At 39.4% G+C, this 26029-nt stretch overlaps 1 protein-coding gene across 4 annotated transcripts in view; it reads right to left on the bottom strand.

Annotated features, from left to right (window-relative positions):
• LOC135102270 (uncharacterized) overlaps window positions 1–20849 on the bottom strand; it is a 36183-nt gene extending 15334 nt beyond the window's left edge. The window contains exons 1-4 of one of the 4 annotated variants that reach the window (XM_064007225.1): window positions 20241–20849; window positions 15607–15789; window positions 4018–4108; window positions 512–648 (exon numbers count right to left, since the gene is read on the bottom strand). In XM_064007225.1, coding sequence (XP_063863295.1) covers window positions 525–648; window positions 4018–4108; window positions 15607–15789; window positions 20241–20247 — 405 coding nt within the window. In that variant the 5' untranslated portion in view covers window positions 20248–20849 and the 3' untranslated portion in view covers window positions 512–524. Of the gene's footprint in view, window positions 1–511; window positions 649–2882; window positions 3022–4017; window positions 4109–15606; window positions 15790–20240 lie in introns of those variants that run through there. The other 3 variants (XR_010269603.1, XM_064007226.1, XM_064007228.1) reach the window with 3 other exon arrangements.
• Window positions 20850–26029: the final 5180 nt, after the last annotated feature.

The raw sequence follows: 26029 nt of genomic DNA, 5'->3' as shown, positions 1-26029 counted from the left end.
CACAACAATTTGTGGTTTCTGGAGCGCATTATTCTGCATTCTTGAAGTGGTTCCAAAGTTTGATAGGGGAATGGGGATCCCTTCAACATCCATCATTCTGCATGCATGATGATTTTCTTGGCAGCTGTTGCATGACATCACAGGTAAAGTTACAGCATTTGCTACAGAATCTCTTACATTGTCTGATGAGCCTTTAGCAAACAAATGCAGTGTACTCACCACCTGCTGTACTTTGGCAGTTAGTGGATTGCCAAAATGAGTATGAACACTGGGCTTCTTGATTACCCTGTCCCCTTCTGCTTGCATACTACTACTGTATTTATGTTTGCGATAAGTAACATCACCAGAAGATTCCTAGGTTCTCTGCTGCTCTCATCGTATTCATGTCCACCATATAAAAGGAGCAATTTGCTTTGTTCAGTGCTCCCAAACTGAAGACATGCTGTAGAGTACTGACAGAGAATGTTGTGAAAGCTGGATACAGACTGATGACCATGATGTCATAAGCAAACAGGTAACATAGTTCAAGTATTTAAATAAGCTCGTGGTTCAGTTGTCACTGGTTCAGTAGTCCACTGGTTGAGTTGTCCATTAGTTGAATTGTCCACTGGTTGAGTTGTCATTGGTTCAGTTATCCGGTCACCATACCTTTGCAGCAGAAATACACACACTGGTAAATCAGCTCTCCATTATGTTTATTTAATTTTTTTTTTTTAAATAATAAATAAATGAAAACTTATTTCATCATTCAACATCATGCTTACTGGCGAGTGGTCCCCATATAATTTTCACTATAGTTTATCAATCATTCTGGTGTATTGGCCTGTGACAAATCAAACTGCATGTTGACTTGTTTGACAAGTCTCCTGCTGCCCCTGAGAGATCTTTAATGCACACAGCATTAAAGATAAGGTTGACAGTGACTTGGCAGGACTTGAACATGGGTCATCAAGCTTGCCCTGCCTTTCCTAGTTTTATTCCACAGTTGTGGAAACAAAATAATTAGGTAGAGTGATCTTTATCATATACATAATGATAAGGTTATTATTAATATTACCATTATTACCATGATTATTTGCTAATCAGAAAAGAAATTCTTAGCATCACTAGTTATGTATATGAGGCTTCCAGAGATAAGGGGTGAATCACCAAAACCAAGTTTTGAGTAAATCGCATTCAAAGTTTATATGTGTGCAATGCACTTTCCTCTTGACTTATCAAGCTATTGTTTGAATTCATTTTAATTGTGTGGCCTAGCTGTACAGTGGTACCTTGTGGTCTGAACTTAACTGGCTCTTTTGGGCTGTTTGAATTGGTAATGTTCAAATTGGGAAGCCATTTATTCCATTAGAATTATTAAAAAAAAAAAAAAAAAGTTCCATGCCCCAAAATCCCTCTATTTTTTTTATTTACTTATTTATTTATTTTTTATGGATTTATGTTGTGCCCTAAACATGAAAATGAAAATAACCTAAATTGGAGAGAGAGAGAGAGAGAGAGAGAGAGAGAGAGAGAGAGAGAGAGAGAGAGAGAGAGAGAGAGAGAGAGAGAGAGAGAGAGAGAGAGAGAGAGAGAGTAAAGGAAAACACAAAGTACTGTATATTATGTCATATAGGACAGCACAAAAAGTGGGTTGTCCTATACGCCAGATACCAAAACAATGACTTGAAATTTTATGCAAAACACCACTGTAAATAAACACCAATCTCAAAATGATAATTCATCAAAAGTTCCTGCTGTTTCATTCTCTCTCTCTCTCTCTCTCTCTCTGAAAGTAAGAACAAACCTGAGAAATGCTAAACAGTATGAGAGTGATAGAGAATGAAAATGGAATTATACAAGTGACAAAGGATGAAGCAAAAATGACAAAATGAAAGGGGGGAGAGGGGTAAAGAGAGGGAGTATCACTCCCCTGTCCCTTATCTTTGACAGATATGAGGGAGGGCAGGTGACAGGGAGAGAGGTTTGAGACTAGACAAAAGAGGAAGGGTGAGGAAAGGAACAAAGGGAGGAAGGGACATACAGGGAAGGAGAGTAGTACATGGGACAAGGAAGTAGAGAGAGAGAGAGAGAGAGAGAGAGAGAGAGAGAGAGAGAGAGAGAGAGAGAGAGAGAGAGAGAGAGAGAGAGAGAGAGAGAGAGAGAGAGAGAGAGAGAGAGAGAGAGAGAATGGGGAAGGATTAGGGAGAAGGGCAAGAAAGGGAGGAGGGGAAGGAAGAGGGACTGACCAAGTGGTGTCGGTTTGTGTTTGAATTGGAACCAAATTTGTTTGCCAACCCTGTTCAAATTAGTTGTTCAAATCAAAGGATGTTCAAATCATGAGGTATGACTATATTTATATTGAGTATATATATGGGCAGAAGATTTTCTCATATACATGTGTCATTAAATGTGATGGCTAATTCAGCATTTATTAACTCCTTTAAGGTATTTTGATAGTCCTTTCTCCTTTTGTAATTTGGTTTATAACTTTGCCAAAGTTAGACATTTTTGCTTGATTGCAATTTTGGGTTTCTTAATCCTCCAGTATCATGTAGCCGAGGTAGGAATGGCTGGGCCACTGTGTGGCCCAGTGTTTATTCAGTAGTTTGTGGGGTCACCCTGACTCCCAAGCGTCACTGAGTGTGCACTGCTGTTGGACTCATTATGTAGCAGCTGTGACTGGGTGTTTCTTTTCATGCTTGGCAGGGCTTGAAGGTCACTGGCTTGTACATTGAGTTTAGGGCTGAATTCTCTGATGTACAAGGCTTCTAGTATTTCAAAGGCACCTTGCCTCAGTACACATGTCCACAATTTTCATATTCTCCTCTAGGCATCATCTTGTGATCTTGATGCCATGTTGCTGCTGTAAGTGTTTCTTTAGGGCCCTGGATGTTAGGTGACAGGTGAGGTGTCAAGACACCTTCATTGTTATCATGCTGATGTAGGATGGAGTGCTTCATAGTTTCCTTGGTTACAAGTGAACCTATATATGACACAGGACTTCGGGTTGTCTCTCTTTCCATGAGGGGACTTCATGAGCTGGAGGAGGTATATTTGTATTGAGAGAGAGAGAGAGAGAGAGAGAAATATATATATCCCAATTTGGTAATGTATGTTGATTTTTAAAAATCTGTTGCTCAGTTTATACCATAATGCTGATTTTTATGAATTTTTATGAGTTGCTATATTTTTTTCATTTAAATTCTAGAATCATTGATTACTGTTTAATTAGTTACTGAAATAATAATCAATGAATGATTACAAAATTCAAATACAAATAACATTTACATCCTCTTTACCTCTTGAGTCACTACATGATGATAAAGAATTCTTGTTCGCAATTATTGCTTGTACACCGATTCTCTTTTTGTAAGGGTCAGTATACTTTGCACTGTTTTTGGAAATCATACGAAGTGCATGTGCCTATTGCATGGTACATTTAACTAAAAATGCCAGATTTGGTGACAATGTTGCCTCTTCACCTCTGGATACCTCTTATAATACACTAATAAATAAAAGTAAGCCATTATCTTGTTGGGATGCAACTTTAGGTGAAAGTTTATTAGTATATGAGCCAGGTTACAATGCAGTAACGTGCCTTGAACCTGTACAATTAAGCAATCTATGTGCCCCTGCTGTTAATGAGGCATTTGGGATATTGCCTCCTCATAAATTTATCAGATAATGAAGTCATTGTTGATTACCTGTAAGTTTGGTGCTACACATACCTATAATGATCAGCCACTACAGCTTATGTGCATGTACAAAATGAAGATTGCATGGCATTTTGTAGTGTAATACTTTGCAATTATCTATTGTGATATGACTGATACACTTTGTGGCAACTTCTAAGCTTTATTCAACACATTGCTGAGCTACCTTACTTGAAATGAAAAAGCAAAACAATAATTCAAAGAAAACCCTTCAAACTATAACAACAACTAAACATTATATTAGATCAAATATATACTACTCATGGAAGCATCAGTGTAGTATAAATGTGTTGGTGTATACAGAACATAAAGGAATACCCACGTATCAGGAGGCCTCGGACATGGCAACAGCCCTGTTGAGCTCAGTAGGAGGGAGCATCTGTCAGTGACAGTATCACACCCACAGCATCTATCTGTAATATACAGTCATTCAATATTTTACAAAATTACATACATGATAGTGTACGAAATATTCCAATGGTCAAGAAAAGAATTTACTAATTTTGTAAAGCCTTAAAGTATGATTCTTCATTTAGACTAAATTTGTTAAAGAACAAAGAAGATTTCAATAAACCAGTGTGCCCCTAAGGTGTCACAGGTTCATTCTGCTTGAACTTTGGCAGACTTGTTTTTTTTTTCCATAAATGAATACATGTCTTAATATCCATTAGATGTCTACTCATTTCACAGAACTCAATCTTTCTGCTTATGCAATTTCAGAATACAAGTATTTATATGATATTGTTATTATATAGTTAGTTTACTCAGGATTAAGAGTATAAAGTTGTGTCACCTTGAATAGTGCACTCGTATATTTTATACAAATAAAAATCTTAAATAACTCCTGTGTTTACTTCGTCATGCATAGCCATCTTTGTTGAATCAGAATAATGTTTTCCACACCAATGATAGTAAATATACTAACAGGAGGGGAAAAATGCAGATATTTCTTGGAGAATGGAATGTATAGATTAGCAGTAGATGGTAAGTGTGGGTATAGGGGTATTTTTTTGGACAGAAAGATAGATAACCATGGTTAGAAAATTGTGTATTGAGGAGCTATATGAGCTGAAGTGATGAGGGGTTCCCTAACTTGGAGGTAAGTTTCGTTGAAAAGTGATTTCACAGCAAGGGCATCTAAAGCAGAGAGGAAGAAAAGCTGGGAGCTATGCTGGAGGAAGGTTGAAAGGGAACAGGGTGGATCTGATCAAAAAATAAGTTAGACCTTACAATTTAATTCATAAATCACATGAAACAACACTCCACCTATCCATTTACATATCTGCTCACAGGTTTCCACATAAAAAAAAAAAAAAAAAGACAAAAAATAGACTAACTGGGGGATGAAATGCTCATGGCAGAGATAATAAAAAGCAGACAACCCACAGTTTTCCCTTACTTCTAGTACCAAAGAAGGCAAATGAATGACCTGTAGTAGATCATCACTGTTTTAATCAGGTAAGTGAGAATACTAGGTATCCCCTCCCAGTTTTACAGGATATATGTGGCTATATCAACTGAGAATTAAAAGTGTTTTCACCAATTAATGAAGCAATAAACCAAAATTAGCATACATTTTCTTGGATGACATCACAGTATGTTTAACCCTTTATTGGCTGACCTATCTTCCTCTTAACTTTTTTCTTTAATTTTTGGATTACATGCTCCCAGATGTTGGCTGATGACACTCCAACTTTTGTTTTAACGTTAGAATACCATTTTCATAAAAATTTTTCATGTTCCCAAAATGGGAAAGTTGGCATAATATATAACACAAACTTACCCATGTGATATGAATACAAATATTCATTATTTATTTTCAATTTTACTGCCTTTTTATGCTATTAAACACATTATTCATACAACAACATAGAAATCATATACAACAGTTACATAAAGAGTGAATGTTTTATATAGATAACACATTATTTCAATTTAGTTTTATTTGCCTAGTTTATTTCTTGTGATAGGTTTCACTGCACACCTTGTGAAGTCTTTTTCCACATTTTGTGCACTGCAACCATGTGTTTTTCATACAGAGGCAACATCTACCTTGAGTGCATGAGTCTAGAAAGTGATTAACACCGTCATACCTTACTACTTTTGCTGGTTGTGCGAAGGGTCCTCCAAGCCTTTTCCTCCCTTTCTTGAAACTTTATCATTGCTTGAGCAGTTTCTCTCCTGAACATTATGTGTGACATATCTGCTGATCTACCAATATGTTGGTAGAATCTGAAAGCAGCCACCACTGCCAGATTCAGAATGTTTCAGTAAATGTTCCATCACCATTTCTTTGAATGCAACTGTGACCTGTAAGATGACAACATTGTCACATACAACAATGCCTCCCATTCCCTTGTTGTACAAGTGAATGAGATGTGGCTGGTCAACTAACTTGTTATTCTCCTTCTTCACACGTTGTTGTACTTGGCGAATTGGACTCACACCATAGTAGTTGCTGGCAATTGTCACACTAGAATTGTCATTCCACTTCACACACAATACTGTACCATCTGATTTGTAGTCAAAATAGCCTCGCTCTTTCTTTTCAACTTCTTTCTTTGATGGGAGTGGACATTTGCCTGTTCTGTTATCTCGAACTGTTCCACAGGTACCACCTTTTGCAGCGAGCTCTGTCAGCAATGCATGGCTTGTGAAGAAATTGTCAAAGAACAGTACATGGTGGTCAGCATTTTTAATTGGCTGCAACATTGACATCACAACATGTGACCCTAGTCGATGAGTCTTCGAGTCACCCTCTTTGCCATAATAGATTGAAAAATTGTGTGGATATCCATCTACTCCACATAGCATCCACATTTTATACCCAAATCTTATTGGTTTGTTTCTTATGAACTGCTTAGCAGAGTGATGACCATGATACAGAATCATAGATTCATTAATGCTTAGTAGATCATGAAATATACCAAACTTTTGGCACTCACACGTTACCTCTGGTGAGCATATAGATTTCTATGAGGCGACATGCCAACATTCCCTCTTTGGGAACATGTAAATTATGTTACTATAAATAATAAAACATACATTATTTCCATCATATTGATAATCACAACTGAAAAAATAGAGTCTGATGAAAAACGGGGCCCAGTATTGCAGCCATACAATGAGACATCTGACCAATAGTGAAGTACTGATGAAAACAGTCATGGTAACCGAAAATAGTGATATTGAAAAAAAAGTATACTAAATTACTTGAATTTACACAGTATAACAATATATATTACTTAGTTAACATCAGTCAAAGTATTTTAGTGTATAGAGCAATTAAATATATACACATTTTTTTGTGAATATTTATACCCATGTTCCCAAAATGGGAATGTTGGTGCTTAAAGGGAAAAGAAAATCTCACCTAATAAGTAATCCAAAAAATGCTGTCTTGGCTGCAGAATGACAAAGTGAATATCAATGTAAATCTATATGTATAAAATTCAAAGTCAGTCTGTGTCAGGTATAAAAAAATTACACAAGACACTTGAAGACTAATTCAAGATTAATTTAATGTAATTTTTTTTACGTGTAAACTATGTTCACTCTTTATGACTCACTGCAATGTGGCCTTTAGGAGCTACAGGTCGATTTGGGCACTGCCCAAAATTTAAACATAACTGATTCAAACCAAATTTGGTACTTGGACACTTACAGGTAAGTGAAATACATTTGTGAAGTTATGTTTTCAGTTGAAAATAGTCCCTTAATTCTTCAGAGGTCCCCACACACTCAAAAATGAAATAATAATAGCATAATTCTTTTACAGTTTGAAAAATTTGTTACATTCAGCAAACTACTCAAATGTTCATAGATTTTAGTGTGTACATGCAAACCCACTCAATGATAAGTGTTTCAGCTAATAATAAATTAAATGTTTTAGGGCATATCGTTGATGATTGGAGATCCACAAATCTAATGACAAAGTCATGGCTAATCAAAACTTTTCACCCCTCACAAATCTAAACTTACAGAAAAGCTTGTTAGGGTTTTCTGGTTTCCAGTGATCTTTCATAAAAGACAACTCCAAACTATCTAAACTACTGACAATTACTAAAGAAAGACACAATCTGTATAGGAGAAAGAGCAGAAGATATTCTCCCCACTACAGTTCATCTTTCTCTAATGTCCTGCAACACAACTGTAAGTGTGCCATGGGAATTCAGAAAGAATAATCCTCTTTCAAACAATGTGCACATGGCAAATGTGACATCTATAAGTGTAACACTTATGTGTCATGGCTTCATGACAATTAATGTAACTGTGAATTTATATTATATCCTATTTGTGGAGGTATACCACACTATATAAAATGATAATCCTTACTCTGCTGAAGGTTTATTAGCATTCATGAATTCCACTTTTAAATACTGATGGAGTGCCTCTCCCGTTTTAGCACCTGGCTAGGTGTGCCATGAGAGGAAAAGTTTGAATACTACTGCTCTCATGCAATCACTTTTTTGTGCAAGGCCATCACATGAGAAGCATTACAATAAGACTCTTGAAACCTCTTACTTCTGCACCTCCACCCAGAATTCCCTTTTTGAGCCCATTATTGTCCTCATTAAGTACATAACACATTCCTTTAAATTACATTGTAAATATAGTTATACCTAACTTAAAACTGCTGCAAAGTTAATGAGGATAACATTTTCTTACCAACATAAAAGTATTTTTTTTACAGTTGGCACTCCCCCCCCCAAAAAAAAAAGTGTCAGCATCCTTGTACTATCCATCTAGTTTGATATGGTCGCATGGGAAAGCAGAATATTGATCTGACCTGGCAACTCAAGACAGATGGTGGTCTTGGACACATTCACATACTAATAGTTTTAGTATGGATTTGACAGTTGAGTGATGAGGATATGTTTTTCATGTGCACATTCCTGAGTTGATTTCTGCAAGTTACTGTTATATATCCTTCAACATCACTATCCTCTGGCTACCAAATTGGCCACTACTAGTAAAGAAAAAGCATCTGTGGTTGCTTTGCACCGAGGAATAAAAACACTTAAAGAATAATTAGTATTACTGGAGTTTGTGAGAGAACTGTATACTGTTGGGTTATGAGACTTGGAGATGTAACTGAAATTGTGACATCAAAATAATTTCAGAGCCCCACCACCATGAATACAGAGGTTCTCGTCTTTCAATTCCTTCGCTATTTTGTGAGAATTACATTCTATTTCTCTTCTCATAATGTTCAAGGTTTGCCGAACAATTTTTTTCTTAACCCAAACTTTGCTTTATCCCATGACATGGATGGTGTGGCCACCATCCCTGAATCTCTTGACCCAACAGTACACAGTTCTCTCAATAGCTCCAGTAATGCTTACTGTTTTTTTTTTATATTTTTATTCCTCAGCACAAAGCAACCACAGATGCTATTTCATCACCAGTAATAGGTTTAGTAGTCCCTGGAATGTGATATAGAAAGATATATAACTGTAACTTGCTGAAGTCAACTCTAGAATGCATGCATGAAAACATCTTATTACTCAACTGCTAAATCTATACTAAAGCCATTACATAATGTGTGAGTGTGCCCAAGGCACCATCCTTTGTTGAGTTGCCAGGACAGATATTACCAGTGCTCTGCTCTTCTGTGTAACCAGATCAAACTAACTAGATGGGGCATAGACGCTGACACCAACTGAGAATTTGTCATCTTATTTTGGCACTGATTATGCCACACTTCTTTATTGACCAACAATATTTATGTCATTATATTTATAATTTATTTATCTACTTATAATGACTTTTACATGTATCAGTATTAGTTATATAGCATAATTTTAGGAAAAGTGTCACCACTATATCCATGCCCTGACTATACCCTGGCTGCCATTAAATATAGCACACATGAGAATTGTGTCAGTGTGCAGAAATTTCTGCTGTATACCCTGGAAGAGGGGTTGCAATCTAGATGTGGTATATCTTGACTAAGCTAAAGTATTTCATATGGTAGACTACAGCATACTGCTACACAAGCTCTCATCTATTGGGGTCAAAGGTGACCTGGGGAAGTGGATCTACTATTTTCTACACGGATGAACCCAACAGGTGGCGGTTAACAGAATCCCATCTGAGAGGTTCCCAGTACCAAGTGGTATTCCTCATGGATTTGTCTTAGGACCTATCTGATTCCCTGCACTCATTAGTGACATAGACAAAGATGTTTAGTACTCCACATCCTTTGCTGGTAATGCCAACAAGAGCAACAAGGAAAGTAAAGCTACGAGAGGATGCTGACCTGCTGCAACAAGAACTTTAAACACTTTAAACACTTTATCATAGCATTAGTTATAAAAACACATGGATTTTTGTACAAAAATATGGGCTAGCCCTTATAGTAAGTAAAGCTTTTCAGGCAAGGATATGGGAGATATATGTAACAAAGTAATTTGAAATTAGAGATTATACTTAAGAAATATCTAATATACTATGTAGGTAAGTTTTAAAAAAACATTATAAAATGAGGAAATATGGATAGTGAGATAATGAGATGAATTTGATATTAAACGGGTAAAGTGGAATAAAGTAGTGGAAAATAGGAATTGTGAGAGTAGATGAATATGGATACATTGGGGTATAGTGGAATTAATAGGATTCACATGAATAAAATGGTAAGCAGGGGTGAAGTAATAATATAGAAGTGATAACAATGTTGTCGTAGATAGGTATATATTTAGACACTATGGGAAGATGAGAGATGTTGCAATGAATAAAAACACAAAGACTAATATGCATCCAGATGATTTTTAAGCTTACTTTTAAATTCATTGAGTGAGTGGATATTTTTAGTGTGGTAAGGTACAGAATTCTGTATCAGAGGGCCTAGGTACATAGTTGAGTGACGGAAGAGACTTAAATGGTGAGTTGGCATACATAGCTGTTCACTGTGTCGTGTGGTGTAGTTGTGGGATGGAAGAGAAGCATTAATGATGTTTTTGTACATATAGGTTGCAATAAAAAGTTTTGCTATATCTTCAAGCTTTAGTATATTCATGTTTTTGAAAAGTGGAGTGGTGTGTTCAAGACATGAGCTATGTGTGATAATGCAGATTATCTTTTTATGAATTAAGTTTATGCATTTCGAATGTGTGGCATGTGTAGTACTCCAGATTGGATTACAGTATTGGAGATGTGGAGGAGGCAGTAGACACCTGCCAAAACAACAATTACTCCCGGTGAGGTCTAAAGCACTGTTCAGGGGGTGCTGTGAATTTATCAATAAACCCAACTGTGACCTCACTGAACGTTTCCCTTTGTGTCTCACAACACAAGGGGGCAGTCACAGCCTGCCCTCTAAAGACAACTCACTTCCTCCACACAAAACTACAAGCACCTTATAACACACACACCCTTCACTCAAAAATTTCAAAATCATCACGGCGACTCCTACACCAGTCTTGGAGTCCCCATATGGGGAGGGGACCATAAATGTCCCCAGGTCAGACTGCCTTTCTGTCGACGACCCTAAGTGTCTTGACACCCCCTTCAAATTTTTCATTAACTTCTGCAACATTCGTGGTATGAGATCTAATTTTCAATCTGTAGAACACCACCTCTCCTCTTCTAAACCTCATCTTCTTTTCCTCACTGAAACTCAGGTGTCTGAGGCAACTGAGAGTAGCCTCTTTTCTGTTCCCTCCTACTTTCTCTATCCTCATTTTCGATCCAAAGCTGGATGTTGCGTTTATGTGCGCAGTGACTTAACCTGCTCTCATGCCCACGCTCTTGAATTTTCCGAGTTTTACATCATCTGGCTATGACTACAGAGTCGTTCTCAAACTAAATTTATCTGTGCTGTATACCTCTCACCTAACTCCTCTGACTATAAGAAATTCTTTGACTACTTAACTTCCAAAGTGGAGCACATTCTGACCCTCTTCCCTTTTGCAGAGATCTCCATTCTTGGAGACTTCAATGTTCACCACCAGCTTTGGCTTTCCTCTCCCTTCACTGACCATCCAGGTGAACTAGCCTTCAACTTTGCTATTCTCCACGACCTAGAGCAATTGGTGCAACACCCTACTCATATTCCTGACCGTCTTGGAGATACGCCCAACATTCTTGACCTCTTCCTGATCTCTAATCCTTCTGCTTATGCTGTCACCCTTTCTTCTCCGTTGGGCTCCTCCGATCACAATCTCATATCTGTATCTTGTCCTATCGCTCCAATCCCTCCTCAGGATCCCCCTAAGCGAAGGTGCCTCTGGTGTTTTGCCTCTGCTAGCTGGGGGAACCTGAGGAGGTATTTTGCTGATTTTCCTTGGAATGACTACTGCTTCCGTGTCAGAGACCTGTCTTTGTGCTGAGCGCATAACAGAGTTGATAGTGTCTGGCATGGAGGCGTACATTCCTCACTTTTTCTCGTCCTAAACCTTCCAAACCTTGGTTTAACACAGCTTGTTGTTGTGCTATACATGATAGAGAGGTGGCCCACAAAAGGTACTTATGCCTTCCATCACCAGAATCTCATGCACTTTATATTTCTGCCCAGAACCATGCCAAGTCTGTTCTCCAACTAGACAAAAACTCCTTCATTAACAGAAAGTGTCAAAACCTTTCAAGATCTAACTCCCCTCATGACTTCTGGCATCTACCCAAAAATATTTCCAATAATTTTGCTTCTTCTTCTTTCCCTCCTATACTTCAACCAGATGGCACCACTGCTATCACATCTATTTCTAAAGCTGAACTCTTTGCTCAAACCTTTGCTGAAAACTCTACCTTGGACGATTCTGGGCTTGTTCCTCCTTCTCCTCCACCCTCTGACTACTTCATCCTACCTATTAAAATTCTTCGCAATGATGTTTTCCATGCCTACCTTGGACGATTCTGGGCTTGTTCCTCCTTCTCCTCCACCCTCTGACTACTTCATCCTACCTATTAAAATTCTTCGCAATGATGTTTTCCATGCCCTTGCTGGCCTAAATCCTCAGAAGGCTTATGGACCTGATGGGGTCCCTCCTATTGTTCTCCGAAACTGTGCCTCTGTGCTTGCACCTTGCCTAGTCAGACTTTCAGCTCTGTCTGTCAACATCTACCTTTCCTTCTTGCTGGAAGTTTGCCTACATTCAGCCTGTTCCTAAAAAGGGTGACCGTTCTAATCCCTCAAACTACCATCCCATTGCTTTAATTTCCTGCCTATCTAAAGTTTTTGAATCTATCCTCAACAGGAAGATTCTTAAACATCTATCACTTCACAACCTTCTATCTGATCGCCAGTATAGGTTCCATCAAGGCCACTCTACTGGTGATCTTCTGGCTTTCCTTACTGAGTCTTGGTCATCCTCTTTTAGAGATTTTGGTGACTTTTTTTTTTGCCTTGGACATATGAAAAGCTTTTGATAGAGTCTGGCACAAAGCTTTGATTTCCAAACTAGCCTCCTACAGCTTCTATCCTTCTCTCTGTAACTTCATCTCAAGTTTCCATTCCTGACCATTCTATTGCTGCTGTGGTAGACGGTCACTGTTCTTCTCCTAAATCTATCAACAGGGTGTTCCTCAGGGTTCTGTCCTGTCATCCACTCTCTTATTATTATTCATTAATGATCTTCTAAACCAAACTTTTTCTCCTATCTGCTCCTATGCTGATGTTACCACCCTGCACTTTTCCACGTCTTTCCATAGACGTTCAACCCTTCAGGAGGTAAACATTTCACACAGGGAAGCCACAGAATGCTTGACTTCTGATCTTTCTAAAATTTCTGATTGGGGGAGAGCAAACTTGGTATTGTTCAATGCCTCAAAAACTCAATTCCTCTATCTATCAACTCGACACAACCTTCCAGACAACTATCCCCTCTTCTTCAATGACACTCAACTGTCCCCCTCTTCTACACTGAACATCCTCATTCTGTCCTTGACTTATAATCTGAACTGGAAACTTGACATCTCATCTCTAGCTAAAACAGCTTCCAATGAAGTTAGGCGTTCTGAGACGTCTCCGCCAGTTTTTCTCACCGCCCCCAGCTTCTAACTCTGTACAAGGGACTTGTCCGTCCATGTATGGAGTATGTTTCACATGTCTGGGGGGGGGGGGGTTCCACTCATACTGCTCTTCTAGACAGGGTGGAATCAAAAGCTTTTCATCTCATCAACTCCTCTCCTCTAACTGACTGTCTTCAGCCTCTCTCTCATCACCGCAATGTTGCATCTCTAGCTGTCTTCTACCGCTATTTTCATGCTAACTGCTCTTCTGATCTTGCTAACTGCATGCCTCCCCTCCTCCCACAGCCTCGCTGCACAAGACTTTCTTCTTTCTCTCACCCCTATTCTGTCTACCTCTCTAATACAAGAGTTAACCAGTATTCTCAATCATTCATCCCTTTCTCTGGTAAACTCTGGAACTCCCTGCCTGCTTCTGTATTTCCACCTTCCTATGACTTGAATTCCTTCAAGAGGAAGGTTTCAAGACACTTTTCCATCAATTTTTGACTACTGCTTTGACCCTTTTATGGGACTGGCATTTCAGTGGGCATTTTTTTTTATTGGATTTTTGTTGCCCTTGGCCAATGTCCTTCCTACATAAAAAAAAAAAGTGTGCATAATAGTGTTTTTAGGACTTCACAGGGCATAAAATCTCTTATTTTAGTATAGCATGGCAGTGCTTCTTGAAAGTCTTTGAGAAATATTATTTGCATGGAATTTAAAAGTTAGGATTTCATCAAAAGTGACTCCCAGAAATTTCAGCTTGTTAGTTCTACAGATTGTCATTTTTTATTTTGAGGCCTTGAAGATCATTAGTCCTGGTGGAGAATAACATGTAGCAAGTTTTGTTACTGTTGATTGTGAGTCTATTGTTCAAACACCAATTTTGTAGTTTACTGAGATCACTATTGGCTGGACAGAATAGGACATCATTACTAGAGCCAATGAAATACAGCATCATGTCTTCAGCAAAGAGAATAACATTTGCATGATTAAATACTTTTACAATGTCATTGATGTAAATAAGAAATAGTATCATCCCCAAGACACTTCCTTGTGGGACACCAGTTGATATGTTTCTTTGCGTGGACTTATACCCATCAAGAATCGTGCATTGGGATCTACCAATTAAATAGGTGCTGAACCAGGAATGTATAGTGCCTCATACGCCATAATAATGCAATTTTTGCAGAAATATATTGTGGTTGACAGTATCAAAGGCTTTGGAGAAATCAATAAAAACAGATAATACTGATGATTTGTCATAAAGAGATGAATAAAGATGGGAGGTGAATTTATTTAAAGCATGATAAGTGTCAAAACCTGTTCTGAATCCATACTGAGAATCCCTTAAGATATTGTTCTTATCCAGATATGACATAAGTTTAGTTTTCATAATTTCCAAAAGAGTTTCAAATATTTTAGAGAAGATAGATAGGGTGGAAATAGGGTGATAGTTATTCAAATAATTTTTGAGACCGGATTTGTGTATTGGGGTGATATTTGCATTTTTCAGGCTTGATGGGAATTTTCCAGAAGTAGTAGATTGGTTGAATAGTAAAGCAATGGGGAGTGGCTCAACATAGTATAGTTGTGGCAGGGAGTGTTGCTAGCTGGGATACTACTATGAGGTGTGTGGTTACTCCTGTTGGTCCCTGCTTTCCTGGATACATGCAGTGAGCTAGTGTGTGGAAATGCTATAGACTTCCAGACCTCATGGGCAGAGAGAGAGGGTCAGTAAGCGGCTGTGAGTGTTAATTGGCGACAAGGCTTAGAAGAGAGAGAACACTGCACAGTCAGCAGCCAAATATAGAGAAATGTAGACATGAAGCAGAACAGTAGAGGCAGCAGCAGTGGCAAGATGAGTCTAGTGCCCATGGGTCTTGGGGTGGCAGCTGTGATACTCTGGCAAGCAGACATGGGGTGAAAGTGGACAAACATGTGGTGACTGGAGTTTTGGTACCTTGATGTGTAGAGGCCTGCACAAGGTGTTTTGGAGGCCAGAGGGAGTGCCAGCTTGGAGGAAGATCACAGAGGGTAAATGTCATACACAGCTGGCTGTGGAACCTCCCTGCTGCTGGAAGAGATGCTGCTGGAGCCTCTGTGAGGTGCCCGCTGTGTACTTGAGGGCCAACCTGAGGAAGAACTGCATGAGGATGAGATCCTGTGGCTGTGGGGATTACCAGGTGCTGGGAAGTGCAGCTGAAGAGACTCCACCATAGCCTTCTATACTGTGCTGTGAATCATGAGTCATGCTTTGTGAGTTGGGTCATGCCTCTTTTGTTTTGAGTTTCTGCGTGAACATCTGAGTGACTTTGTGCTCATTGTGTGAACATGGACAGTATGTGTGTGTTTGACTTAGCCTCTGCCTGATGTCAATAGTGGTGTCTGTAGTGTCCTGTTCTCTAGTGAGAAAATATACACCTGTGATATGCATATAGTCTCTGCATGTCCTTCTTGCCTTGCGCTCCTCTACAATGCCAATCCTTGTGAATTGTTTCCATCTACATTGTGGAGCCTGGTGACAGACTAAATGGTGCCCTAACTTCTCTGTGTGAGTTGCTGCCTGCCTGTGTAAGAATGTTATTAGTGGCTGCTTGGATGTGTGTGGCAGTGTAAGTGGTGGGTGCCACAACAGTATATTTGTGGGCAGCCAATAACAATATACTCGTAATCTTCAACAAAAACAAATTTGAGGGTCTATGATATGGCATCACTACAAACATCAGACAACACATCAATTACAGCATTCAAGGTCCCATTGGTACAAAGAGGAGTCTCTGTGATCTGGGGGTGACTGTCAGCAGCAAAGGCAGGTTCAGCCTGCATATATGTAACATTACAAAAGTTGCAAGAAGGCTGTCTGGCTGGATTCTGAGGACATTTAACACCATAAAAAAGAAATGTCTCAAAATTTTATGGAAAAGCTTGACGTCTAAGTTAGAATATTGCAGCCAGCTGTGGAGACCAACATCTACAGGGACTAAAGAAAAGCTTAAAGGAGTGCAAAGAAGCTTTAACAGTAAAATCACATCACTGGCCAGCAAAAAATTAATGGGAATGCCTGAAGCTCTATTCTCTCCAGAGAAGAAAAAAGTACCAGATTATATACACCTGACAAATTTTGGAGGGCTTAGTGCCTAACATCAGCATCAAATTGAGCTTAAACAAGACATGAGGGAAATCATGCTACAATGAAGGACAGAACCAAAACAGGGCACTAGCCCAGCTGCCTGGGCTGTGTCCGGCAGGTCTGAGTTACCAGTTGTGCATCTTTCTTGCGGCTTGCAGTGTTACCACCTTGGGTGAGGATACTACACACTCTCTCTCTCTCTCTCTCTCTCTCTCTCTCTCTCTCTCTCTCTCTCTCTCTCTCTCTCTCTAACAAGAGATATTATCACAGACCACACATCAACATGATGGCCAAAGTGTGTGTGTGTGTGTGTGTGTGTGTGTGTGTGTGTGTGTGTGTGTGTGTGTGTGTGTGTGTGTGTGTGTGTGTGTGTGTGTGTGTGTGTGTGTGTGTGTGTGTGTGTGTGTGTGTGTGTGTGTGTGTGTGTGTGTATTTACATGAGGAAGAGTCTAAGCTTGTGCTGTCCCATCTCAATATCTACTCTTATCCGGTTTTTTCCTTAAAACCATGTATAGTTATTGCATTTATTACTTCTTTTTGCAGCTCACTCCAGATTCCTGCAGTTCTTCGTGGAAGAGTGTTCTTAACATCCCTTCTACATACACCATTCTTCACATTCTCATGCCCTCTTATGCTTCTAAAATCTCTCACCACCAAATCACTCGTCCAATTTTTCATAGCCCAACAAAATCTGACATAAGGCAATCAGGTCACCTCTCTCTTCCAAGGCATGTGTGTGAGAGAGAGAGAGAGAGAGAGAGAGAGAGAGAGAGAGAGAGAGAGAGAGAGAGAGAGAGAGAGAGAGAGAGAGAGAGAGAGAGAGAGAGAGAGAGAGAGAGAGAGAGAGAGAGAGAGAGAGAGAAATCCTCGCCTGATGTGGTAACACAGCAAGGAAGATGCACAACTAGCAGCTTAGACCTGGATGCTGCCCAGCCAGCCAGCCAGAGACTACACATCAACACTAGTGCCCAAAACAGTTCAATAATCTTCCTTGGTGTTGAAGAGATATGTCAGCCTGCAGTGCAGATGTTTTTAACACCTAGACAACTTCCTGCAGAAGACTGAACACACCTCCTCTGCCTTCATACCACACTTAACAAAATGGGCCACCTTATACCACTATATCTAAAGGCAGGTAAATTTACAGTTTCAACAATACTCCCATCCTCTTTATCTTTCACTAAGGCCAACATGCATATGGACCTGGTGGTAATGTGATTTTTGGGTGGGGAAAGCCAAAATGAGGCATTTTTGACATTCTTGGAAAAATGTCTAAGGATGACGAACATCATGTTTCGAAAATGGGAAATTTCTACACTATTCTAACCTAATGTAACCAACCTAACCGGGGAGGTGGAAGGGCTTTGCCTGCCCCTGGACCCCCGCTCCTTAAGGTCACTAACCTAACATTACCCTTCCCATAAGGTAAATTAACGTAAAGTAATATTTAGTAACCTACATTCTGTCAGTCATCACTACAGGGCACTAGTGTCGATGTGTAGTCCCCAGCTGCCTGGGCTGTGTCCACTAGGTCTGAGTTGCCAGTTGTGTATTTTCCTTGCAGTATTACCAGGCGAGGATTCTCTCTCTCTCTCTCTCTCTCTCTCTCTCTCTCTCTCTCTCTCTCTCTCTCTCTCTCTCCCCCCGACAGATATCACTATTATGTTGCTAAATATGCATACTCTCTCTCTCTCTCTCTCTCTCTCTCTCTCTCTCTCTCTCTCTCTCTCTCTCTCTCTCTCACGGACCACACATCGACACGATTGCTATGAGAGAGAGAGAGAGAGAGAGAGAGAGAGAGAGAGAGAGAGAGAGAGAGAGAGAGAGAGAGAGAGAGAGAGAGACTAAGCACATTTAACATAGTGATCATATATCTTGTCTGGAGAGAGAGAGAGAGAGAGAGAGAGAGAGAGAGAGAGAGAGAGAGAGAGAGAGAGAGAGAGAGAGAGAGAGAGAGAGAGAGAGAGAGAGAGACTAAGCACATTTAACATAGTGATCATATATCTTGTCTGGAGAGAGAGAGAGAGAGAGAGAGAGAGAGAGAGAGAGAGAGAGAGAGAGAGAGAGAGAGAGAGAGAGAGAGAGAGAGAGACTAAGCACATTTAACATAGTGATCATATATCTTGTCTGGAGAGAGAGAGAGAGAGAGAGAGAGAGAGAGAGAGAGAGAGAGAGAGAGAGAGAGAGAGAGAGAGAGAGAGAGAGAGAGAGAGAGAGAGAGACTAAGCACATTTAACATAGTGATCATATATCTTGTCTGGAGAGAGAGAGAGAGAGAGAGAGAGAGAGAGAGAGAGAGAGAGAGAGAGAGAGAGAGAGAGAGAGAGAGAGAGAGAGAGAGAGACTAAGCATTTAACTTAGTGATCATTATCTTCTCTGGAGAGAGAGAGAGAGAGAGAGAGAGAGAGAGAGAGAGAGAGAGAGAGAGAGAGAGAGAGAGAGAGAGAGAGAGAGAGAGAGAGAGAGAGCACATTTAACATAATAGTGATCATATATCTTGTCTGGGGGGAGAGAGAGAGAGAGAGAGAGAGAGAGAGAGAGAGAGAGAGAGAGAGAGAGAGAGAGAGAGAGAGAGAGAGAGAGAGAGAGAGAGCACATTTAACGTAAGTGATCATATATCTTGTCTGGGGAGAGAGAGAGAGAGAGAGAGAGAGAGAGAGAGAGAGAGAGAGAGAGAGAGAGAGAGAGAGAGAGAGAGAGAGAGAGAGCACACATTTAACATAATAGTGATCATATATCTTGTCTGGGGAGAGAGAGAGAGAGAGAGAGAGAGAGAGAGAGAGAGAGAGAGAGAGTGTGTGTGTGTGTATAACCTCGCCTGGCCTGGTAACACTACAAGGAAAATACACAACTGGCAACTCAGACCTGCCGGACGCGGCCCAGCCAGCCAGTCGGGGACCACACGTCGACACTAGTGCCCCAACAGTAACTACTTAACGAAAAATACCTTAAGTTGTGGGAACTGACAGTAAACTGCTAGTTCGTATATTCACAGCCAACACATGTCTCCCTAACTGACGCAGCATAGAGTCCTGGATGCTCCTTCCTCCTCTTAACACGTGCCAATATGTGATTGGTCGACAAATTTCCATGTGACCTGATTCGCAGCAGGTAACCCCACGTCATCACAGGTCTTAACACGTGACTCAACATCACGTTGCCATCGCACATGCAAACCATTGATATACATACTTACACGCTTAGTATCCTACGAGAGACGACTGAAGGTGGACTTAATCTACCTTCGAAATTCTCATCTGAAGTTATTATTAATTTTTGACAGCGTAAAATGGGGCTAGAAATGCTCCAAACGGTGAGGTGTAGAGCCCGCGAAAGACTATAGTTACTTACGGTGTATTGGGTTGAAACTGCAATAATACCCACAGGCAACATAGAGGATACAGCAGCAGTTTCTGTAGCTGAGGCCGATCGACCAAAATCATCATAAGACAAGGTATACTCACCAGCCATGGAGACCCGCCGTGTTAGGCGAGTGACCACTGGGGCAGCCCGGGAGTGTGGGTCATCCTGCTGGTGCACGGGATTGCACCATGGAAGCCAAAGAGTCTCGAGGAATGGAAGAACACAAAGGACGAAGCTTCCTCGTGTGTCATTACGCCATCTAAACCTGAAGTGAGCGAGCACTTCGTGCTTCTAGAGGCGACTGTATTTTACTTCGGTGAAGAGACAAAGGAAGTATTTCTTGATCTCATGATAACATACAAAAATATAAAGAATACATTTGTTGAGTAAAATACGAATAGAAAAGGAAAGTAGCCCACATTATTTGAACTTCAGGTTGTAGAGGCGACTGTGTTTTGTTTCGCTGGAGGCAAAGGAAGTAATACATTTAAAACATCATAAAAAAAAAACAACAATAAAAAATGTAGAAAAATATACATGTAAAACGAAAATATACCACATGATTTAACTTGTTACATATAAGGAAATAAAAAAAAAGTGAGATCTGCTACTCAATGCGCCTAAAATATACGATTGCTTGCTTTTACTCTTTTGTTCAATATGCTTAAAATACCTGCAGTTTCCACATATATATGTAAAAAGGAGAGAGAGAGAGAGAGAGAGAGAGAGAGAGAGAGATTCTGTGGTGGTAGGTTACTGAGGTTAGAGATCCATCACCACTGCCTTGATGATAAGTTGCTAACTACCTAATCAGTCTATGATTTCAGTATATACTGCATGTTGTCCACCATTAAACTAAATAATATATTTGAATAAGACAGCAGTGAAATAAGATTTATATATATATATATATATATATATATATATATATATATATATATATATATATATATATATATATATATATATATATATATATATATATATATATATATATATATATATATAATTTGCGGACTTGCCTCAGACCAACGTGGAACTATTTTATTTATTATTATCCAACGTATTGTTCGAAAATTCTTAATTTCTCGCAACTTGAACGAATACGGCAAAAAAAAAAAAAAAAAAAAAAAAAAAGTATTGGCTGCCTTTTTGTTTTGCGTGCAGAATTTCATATGGTCTGTCAGACCCTAACTCTTCAGGACAGTTGTTTTAAAAGATGAAGAACATGCGCACACACACACACACACACACACACACACTGGTGTCAGTCATTGTTCGGTCTGACACGTGGGTAAAAAAAGTTGACAATATTCTTTGTGCCCTGAAATTATTTGATTACCTAGAGAAAATGGTGACAATAAAGACAAGAAAGGCATGCAAGAGTAGAGAAGATGTCAGGAATTTATGAGGTCAATATCTTGCACGCAAACCAGAAGGGTGAATTAAATTTAATAGGAATTAAAAGTGCCAAGCAGCTGGGATAGCAGAATACTATGGTATGAGGGAAGCAAGAATATAGCAATGGTCTGGTGGTTACTATAACATACAAAGTGACATTAAGGCTGGAAATTAATGTTTGATGTGAAGTGATTTTATCATGTGAATGATAATGCTTTGTTTTAAGGATATAATCGTCACTCGGCTATGTCATGGAAGTGAAGAGGTTCAACAAGAGAAGCTATGTGAGGAGAGGCTGTTGTTTGGATAGCATGTGAAAGAAATGGGTTTATTACAGATTACAAAGAGTTTATGGAGAAGTTGGTGTGGCCTATGAGCAATAGTGCAAGTTATGTTTCTCACTGCCAGTTATGGTGCTAGGGGTTTGACGAGAGAAATTACTTTTTTGACAAGTTTGATTATTTACAAATAAACTGGACCTAAAGAACTATTGTACCATCAATCAAACAGGGAGGTATGTAAAAAAAAAAAATGAGGGAAATAGTTATAGCTTAGGACAGATTCAAAGCATGGGCAACTTGATGTTAAAGTACGCTAGCATGTTTATTACCAGGGATGCTTGAATGTATTGGCACCCAGCAGAAACAAACAAATGATTTGGGACACAACAGGAACAGAGATGACTTGGGACCCAGCAGAAACAAACAAATGACTTGGAACACAGCAAAAAGAAACAGATAACTTGGAACACAACAGAACCAGATGACTTGGGACCCAGAGAGAGAGAGAGAGAGAGAGAGAGACTTGGAACTCACCAGAAAGAGATGGTGTATATATACAGAGAAGGATATGATAGAGAACTGGGATGTGCATGGACAGATGCAAATAGAGGTTCTTAGGCCATGGTCGTCCCATTCATGATAACAGCAGGTATCAGAGTAGCATAGCTGGGAGTGATAACGACAAAAAAATATCATAACCGATAAACCGATAATCGATAACTGGCGATAAATGTATCACCCGATAACCAATAAATTGATAAATCTAAAATTCCAATACTACCGATAACGATACTGATAAAAAAAAGATTAACTAAAATCTTTATTTTTATCTTTAGAGAACTTAGAAAAATCTTTGAAAATCTTCAAATTCAATGTTTATCTTGTCTCTTCACTTATGAAAATACTGTTTTAAGTAAAATAACTACATTTAATTTTGAAAGTTAAAACTCCAACATGCTCATGTTCCAAAAACTAAAATTCTAAATTATTGCTAGTTTGGAACCAAAAGTATCGGTGATACCGATGAATCAATAATGCGCGAAAAAAAAAAAAAAAAATAATTATCCGATAACCGGTATCCTGATATCGTTATCGCGATAAATTATTGCGATAATGCCCACTTACGCAGGCTAGAATTGACTGATACAGTTATACCCCATAACATGCAATTACATTATTTTTTTTTCTTCTTTTTCAGAATCATCTTTGTTTCTTTAACTGACAATGGCTGTGTGTGTGTGTGTGTGTGTGTGTGTGTGTGTGTGTGTGTGTGTGTGTGAGCTTAAGTGGAAAAGATCCATGTATTGTATTTCCCAGCGCATTAGACGCCATTTTTTTTCTTGGAGAGAAAAAAAAAAAAACTAATAATTACCGTGCATCTAATGCGGCCATAGTACAGATGCCTAGGCCTGTAAGCCTATGCCTATAGCTGCGGAGTTAAAGCAGTGACACATTATGCACAAATATTATTACTAGTAATAAAATTCTCTCTCACCTTCCCTTCTCATTCCCTGGCCTCCTTTTCTCCCCCCATTTCCTTCCCTTCCCTCCCCATTCCCTGCCCTCCTCTCCCTTCCCCTTCCCTGTCCTACTCTCCCTTCCATCCTTCTCTCTCTCTCTCTCTCTCTCTCTCTCTCTCTCTCTCTCTCTCTCTCTCTCTCTCTCTCTCTCTCTCTCTCTCTCTCTCTCTCTCTCTCTGACATTTAAGGGGAAGGGGAAGTGACAGGGCAGAGATTTGAGACAAGACAAAAGAAGGGGGAGGAAAGGAAAAAAAAAGCAGAGGAATGGACATAACCAGGGAAGAGTACATAGGGCAATGAACTGGAGGAAAGGTGGAAGAGGAGGATGGGAGAATGGAGAGAAAGTAGAAAGAATAAATATAAGCAGCAAGGGTGAAGAATTAGAGGGAGAGAGCAAGTAATGAGAAATAAGTATCCTCCTTTCCTGTCCTCCACTCCTTTTCATTTTCCTCCATTTATTTCCTTTGCATTTATGATCCATCCATTTTCTTTCTCAGTCAGTCTCCTTTAAATTTGCTTTGATTGTTTATAGAGAGAGAGAGAGAGAGAGAGAGAGAGAGAGAGAGAGAGAGAGAGAGAGAGAGAGAGAGAGAGAGAGAGAGAGAGAGAGAGAGAGAGAGAGAGAGACACACACACACACACACACACACACACACAGTTTTAGATGTGATGGCAGTTCTGCATAGCTAAAGTGCTGCATGACACCAGATGTGAGGACGAAACACACTCTTTTAAGGATTATGGCACCCACTCCCTTCCTATTATTCATCAATGATCTAAGCCAAACTTCTTGTCCTATCCACTCCTATGCTGATAAGGATTTTGGCACCCACTCCCTTCCTATTATTCATCAATGATCTTCTAAGCCAAACTTCTTGTCCTATCTACTCCTATACTGATGATACCACCCTACACTTTTCCATGTCTTTTTGTAGATGTCTAGCCCTTCAGGAAGTAAATGGCTCATGCAGGGAGGCCACAGAACACCTGACTTCTGATCTCTCTAAAATTTCTGATTGGGACAGAGCAAACTTAGTATTATTCAATGCCTCAAAAACATAATTCCTCCATCTATCAACTTGACACAACCTTCCAGACAACTATCCCCTCTTCTTTAATGACACTCAACTGTCCCCTCTTCTACACTGAATATCCTCGGTCTGCCCTTTACTTATAATCTAAAGTGGAAACTTCACATCTCATCTCCAGCTAAAGTAGCTTCTATGAAGTTAGGCATTCTGTGTCATCTCTGCCAGTTTTTCTCACCCCTTTCCCCACCCCAGCTGCTAAATCTGTACAGGGGCCTTATCTGTCCATGTATGGAGTTTGTTTCACATGTATGGGGGGATTCCACTCACACCACTATTTTTAAAGAGGGTGAAATCAAAAACTTTGTGTCTTGTCCCCACATTACAGGAAAGATATAGTCTATTAGAATCAGCACAGAGGAGAATGACTAAAAGGATACAGGGGATGAGAAGTATTCCTTACGAGGCAAGATTGAAGCTGTTAAATTTACATTCTTTAGAGAGACATAGGTTAAGAGAGGACCTGATAGAAATCTTCAACTGGTATAAGGGTTATAACAAGGGGGATGTAAGCAAAATTCTTAGGATCAGCAACCAGGGTAGAACAAGAAATAATGGGTTCAAGCTTGAAAAATTTAGGTTTAGGAAGGAGACAGGAAGAAATTGGTTCTCAAATAGAGTGGTTGATGAGTGGAATGGACTAAGTAATCATATTGTTAGTGCTACGACATTAGGAAACTTTAAGAGAAGATTAGATGGGTTTATGGATGGGGATGACAGGTGGAAATAGGTAGGTATATTTCATACAGGGACTGCCATGTGGAAGCCTGGTCACTTCTTGCAGCTTCCCTTATTTCTTATGTTCTTATGTTTTTATGTTCTCCTCTAACTGACTAACTCTCATGACAGCAATGTTCCAGCTCTTGCTATATTTTCATGCTATTTTCACACTAACTGCTCCTCTGATATTGCTAACTGCAAACCTCCCCTCTTCCTGTGGCCTGGCTGTACAACTTTCTTCTTTCTCTCACCTCCTATTCTGTCCACCTCTCTAATGCAAGAGTTAACCAGTATTCTCAGTCATTCATCCCTATCTCTGGTAAAGTCTAGAACTCCCTGCCTGCTTCTGTATTTCCTCCTTCCTATGACCAACTCTTTCAAGAGGGAGGTTTCAAGACACTTATCAGGGATTAAGAGGGCTTTTCTTTTTATTAGAAATTTTTGTTGCCCTTAGCCAGTGACCCTTTTACACACATACACACACACATGCACACACACACACTACATTTTTTTTTTTCTAACTTTATGATGAAACACAATACATTTTTTTCCACAAAACTTCCTTGTTAAATGGAGGTGCATTTTATGCAAAGGTGCGTCTAATACACTGGCAAATACAGTACTTTCAGTTTCACTTAATAATGATGTTTATTCAAGTTCTGCTGTTCAGTTCTGCACTTTGATATCTTATCACTGGTATGTACAGGTTACCCATAGGTGTACAAAACGGAGACCTGTTAGTACTAATAAAATGCAAGTTCAGTGACATATTCTCGGAGTTCATAATAAATGCTGTCGGGTGATGCATGCCACACCTATGGGGTCATAATAATAAAAAATAAATAAATGAATGAATAAATAAATAAAGAAAATAAATAAA

This window comes from Scylla paramamosain, chromosome 7 (genome assembly GCF_035594125.1).
Source record: "Scylla paramamosain isolate STU-SP2022 chromosome 7, ASM3559412v1, whole genome shotgun sequence".
NCBI lineage: Eukaryota > Metazoa > Arthropoda > Malacostraca > Decapoda > Portunidae > Scylla > Scylla paramamosain.
The sequence above is the reverse complement of the archived record's forward strand: the minus strand, read 5'-3'. Positions and strand labels throughout refer to the sequence as shown.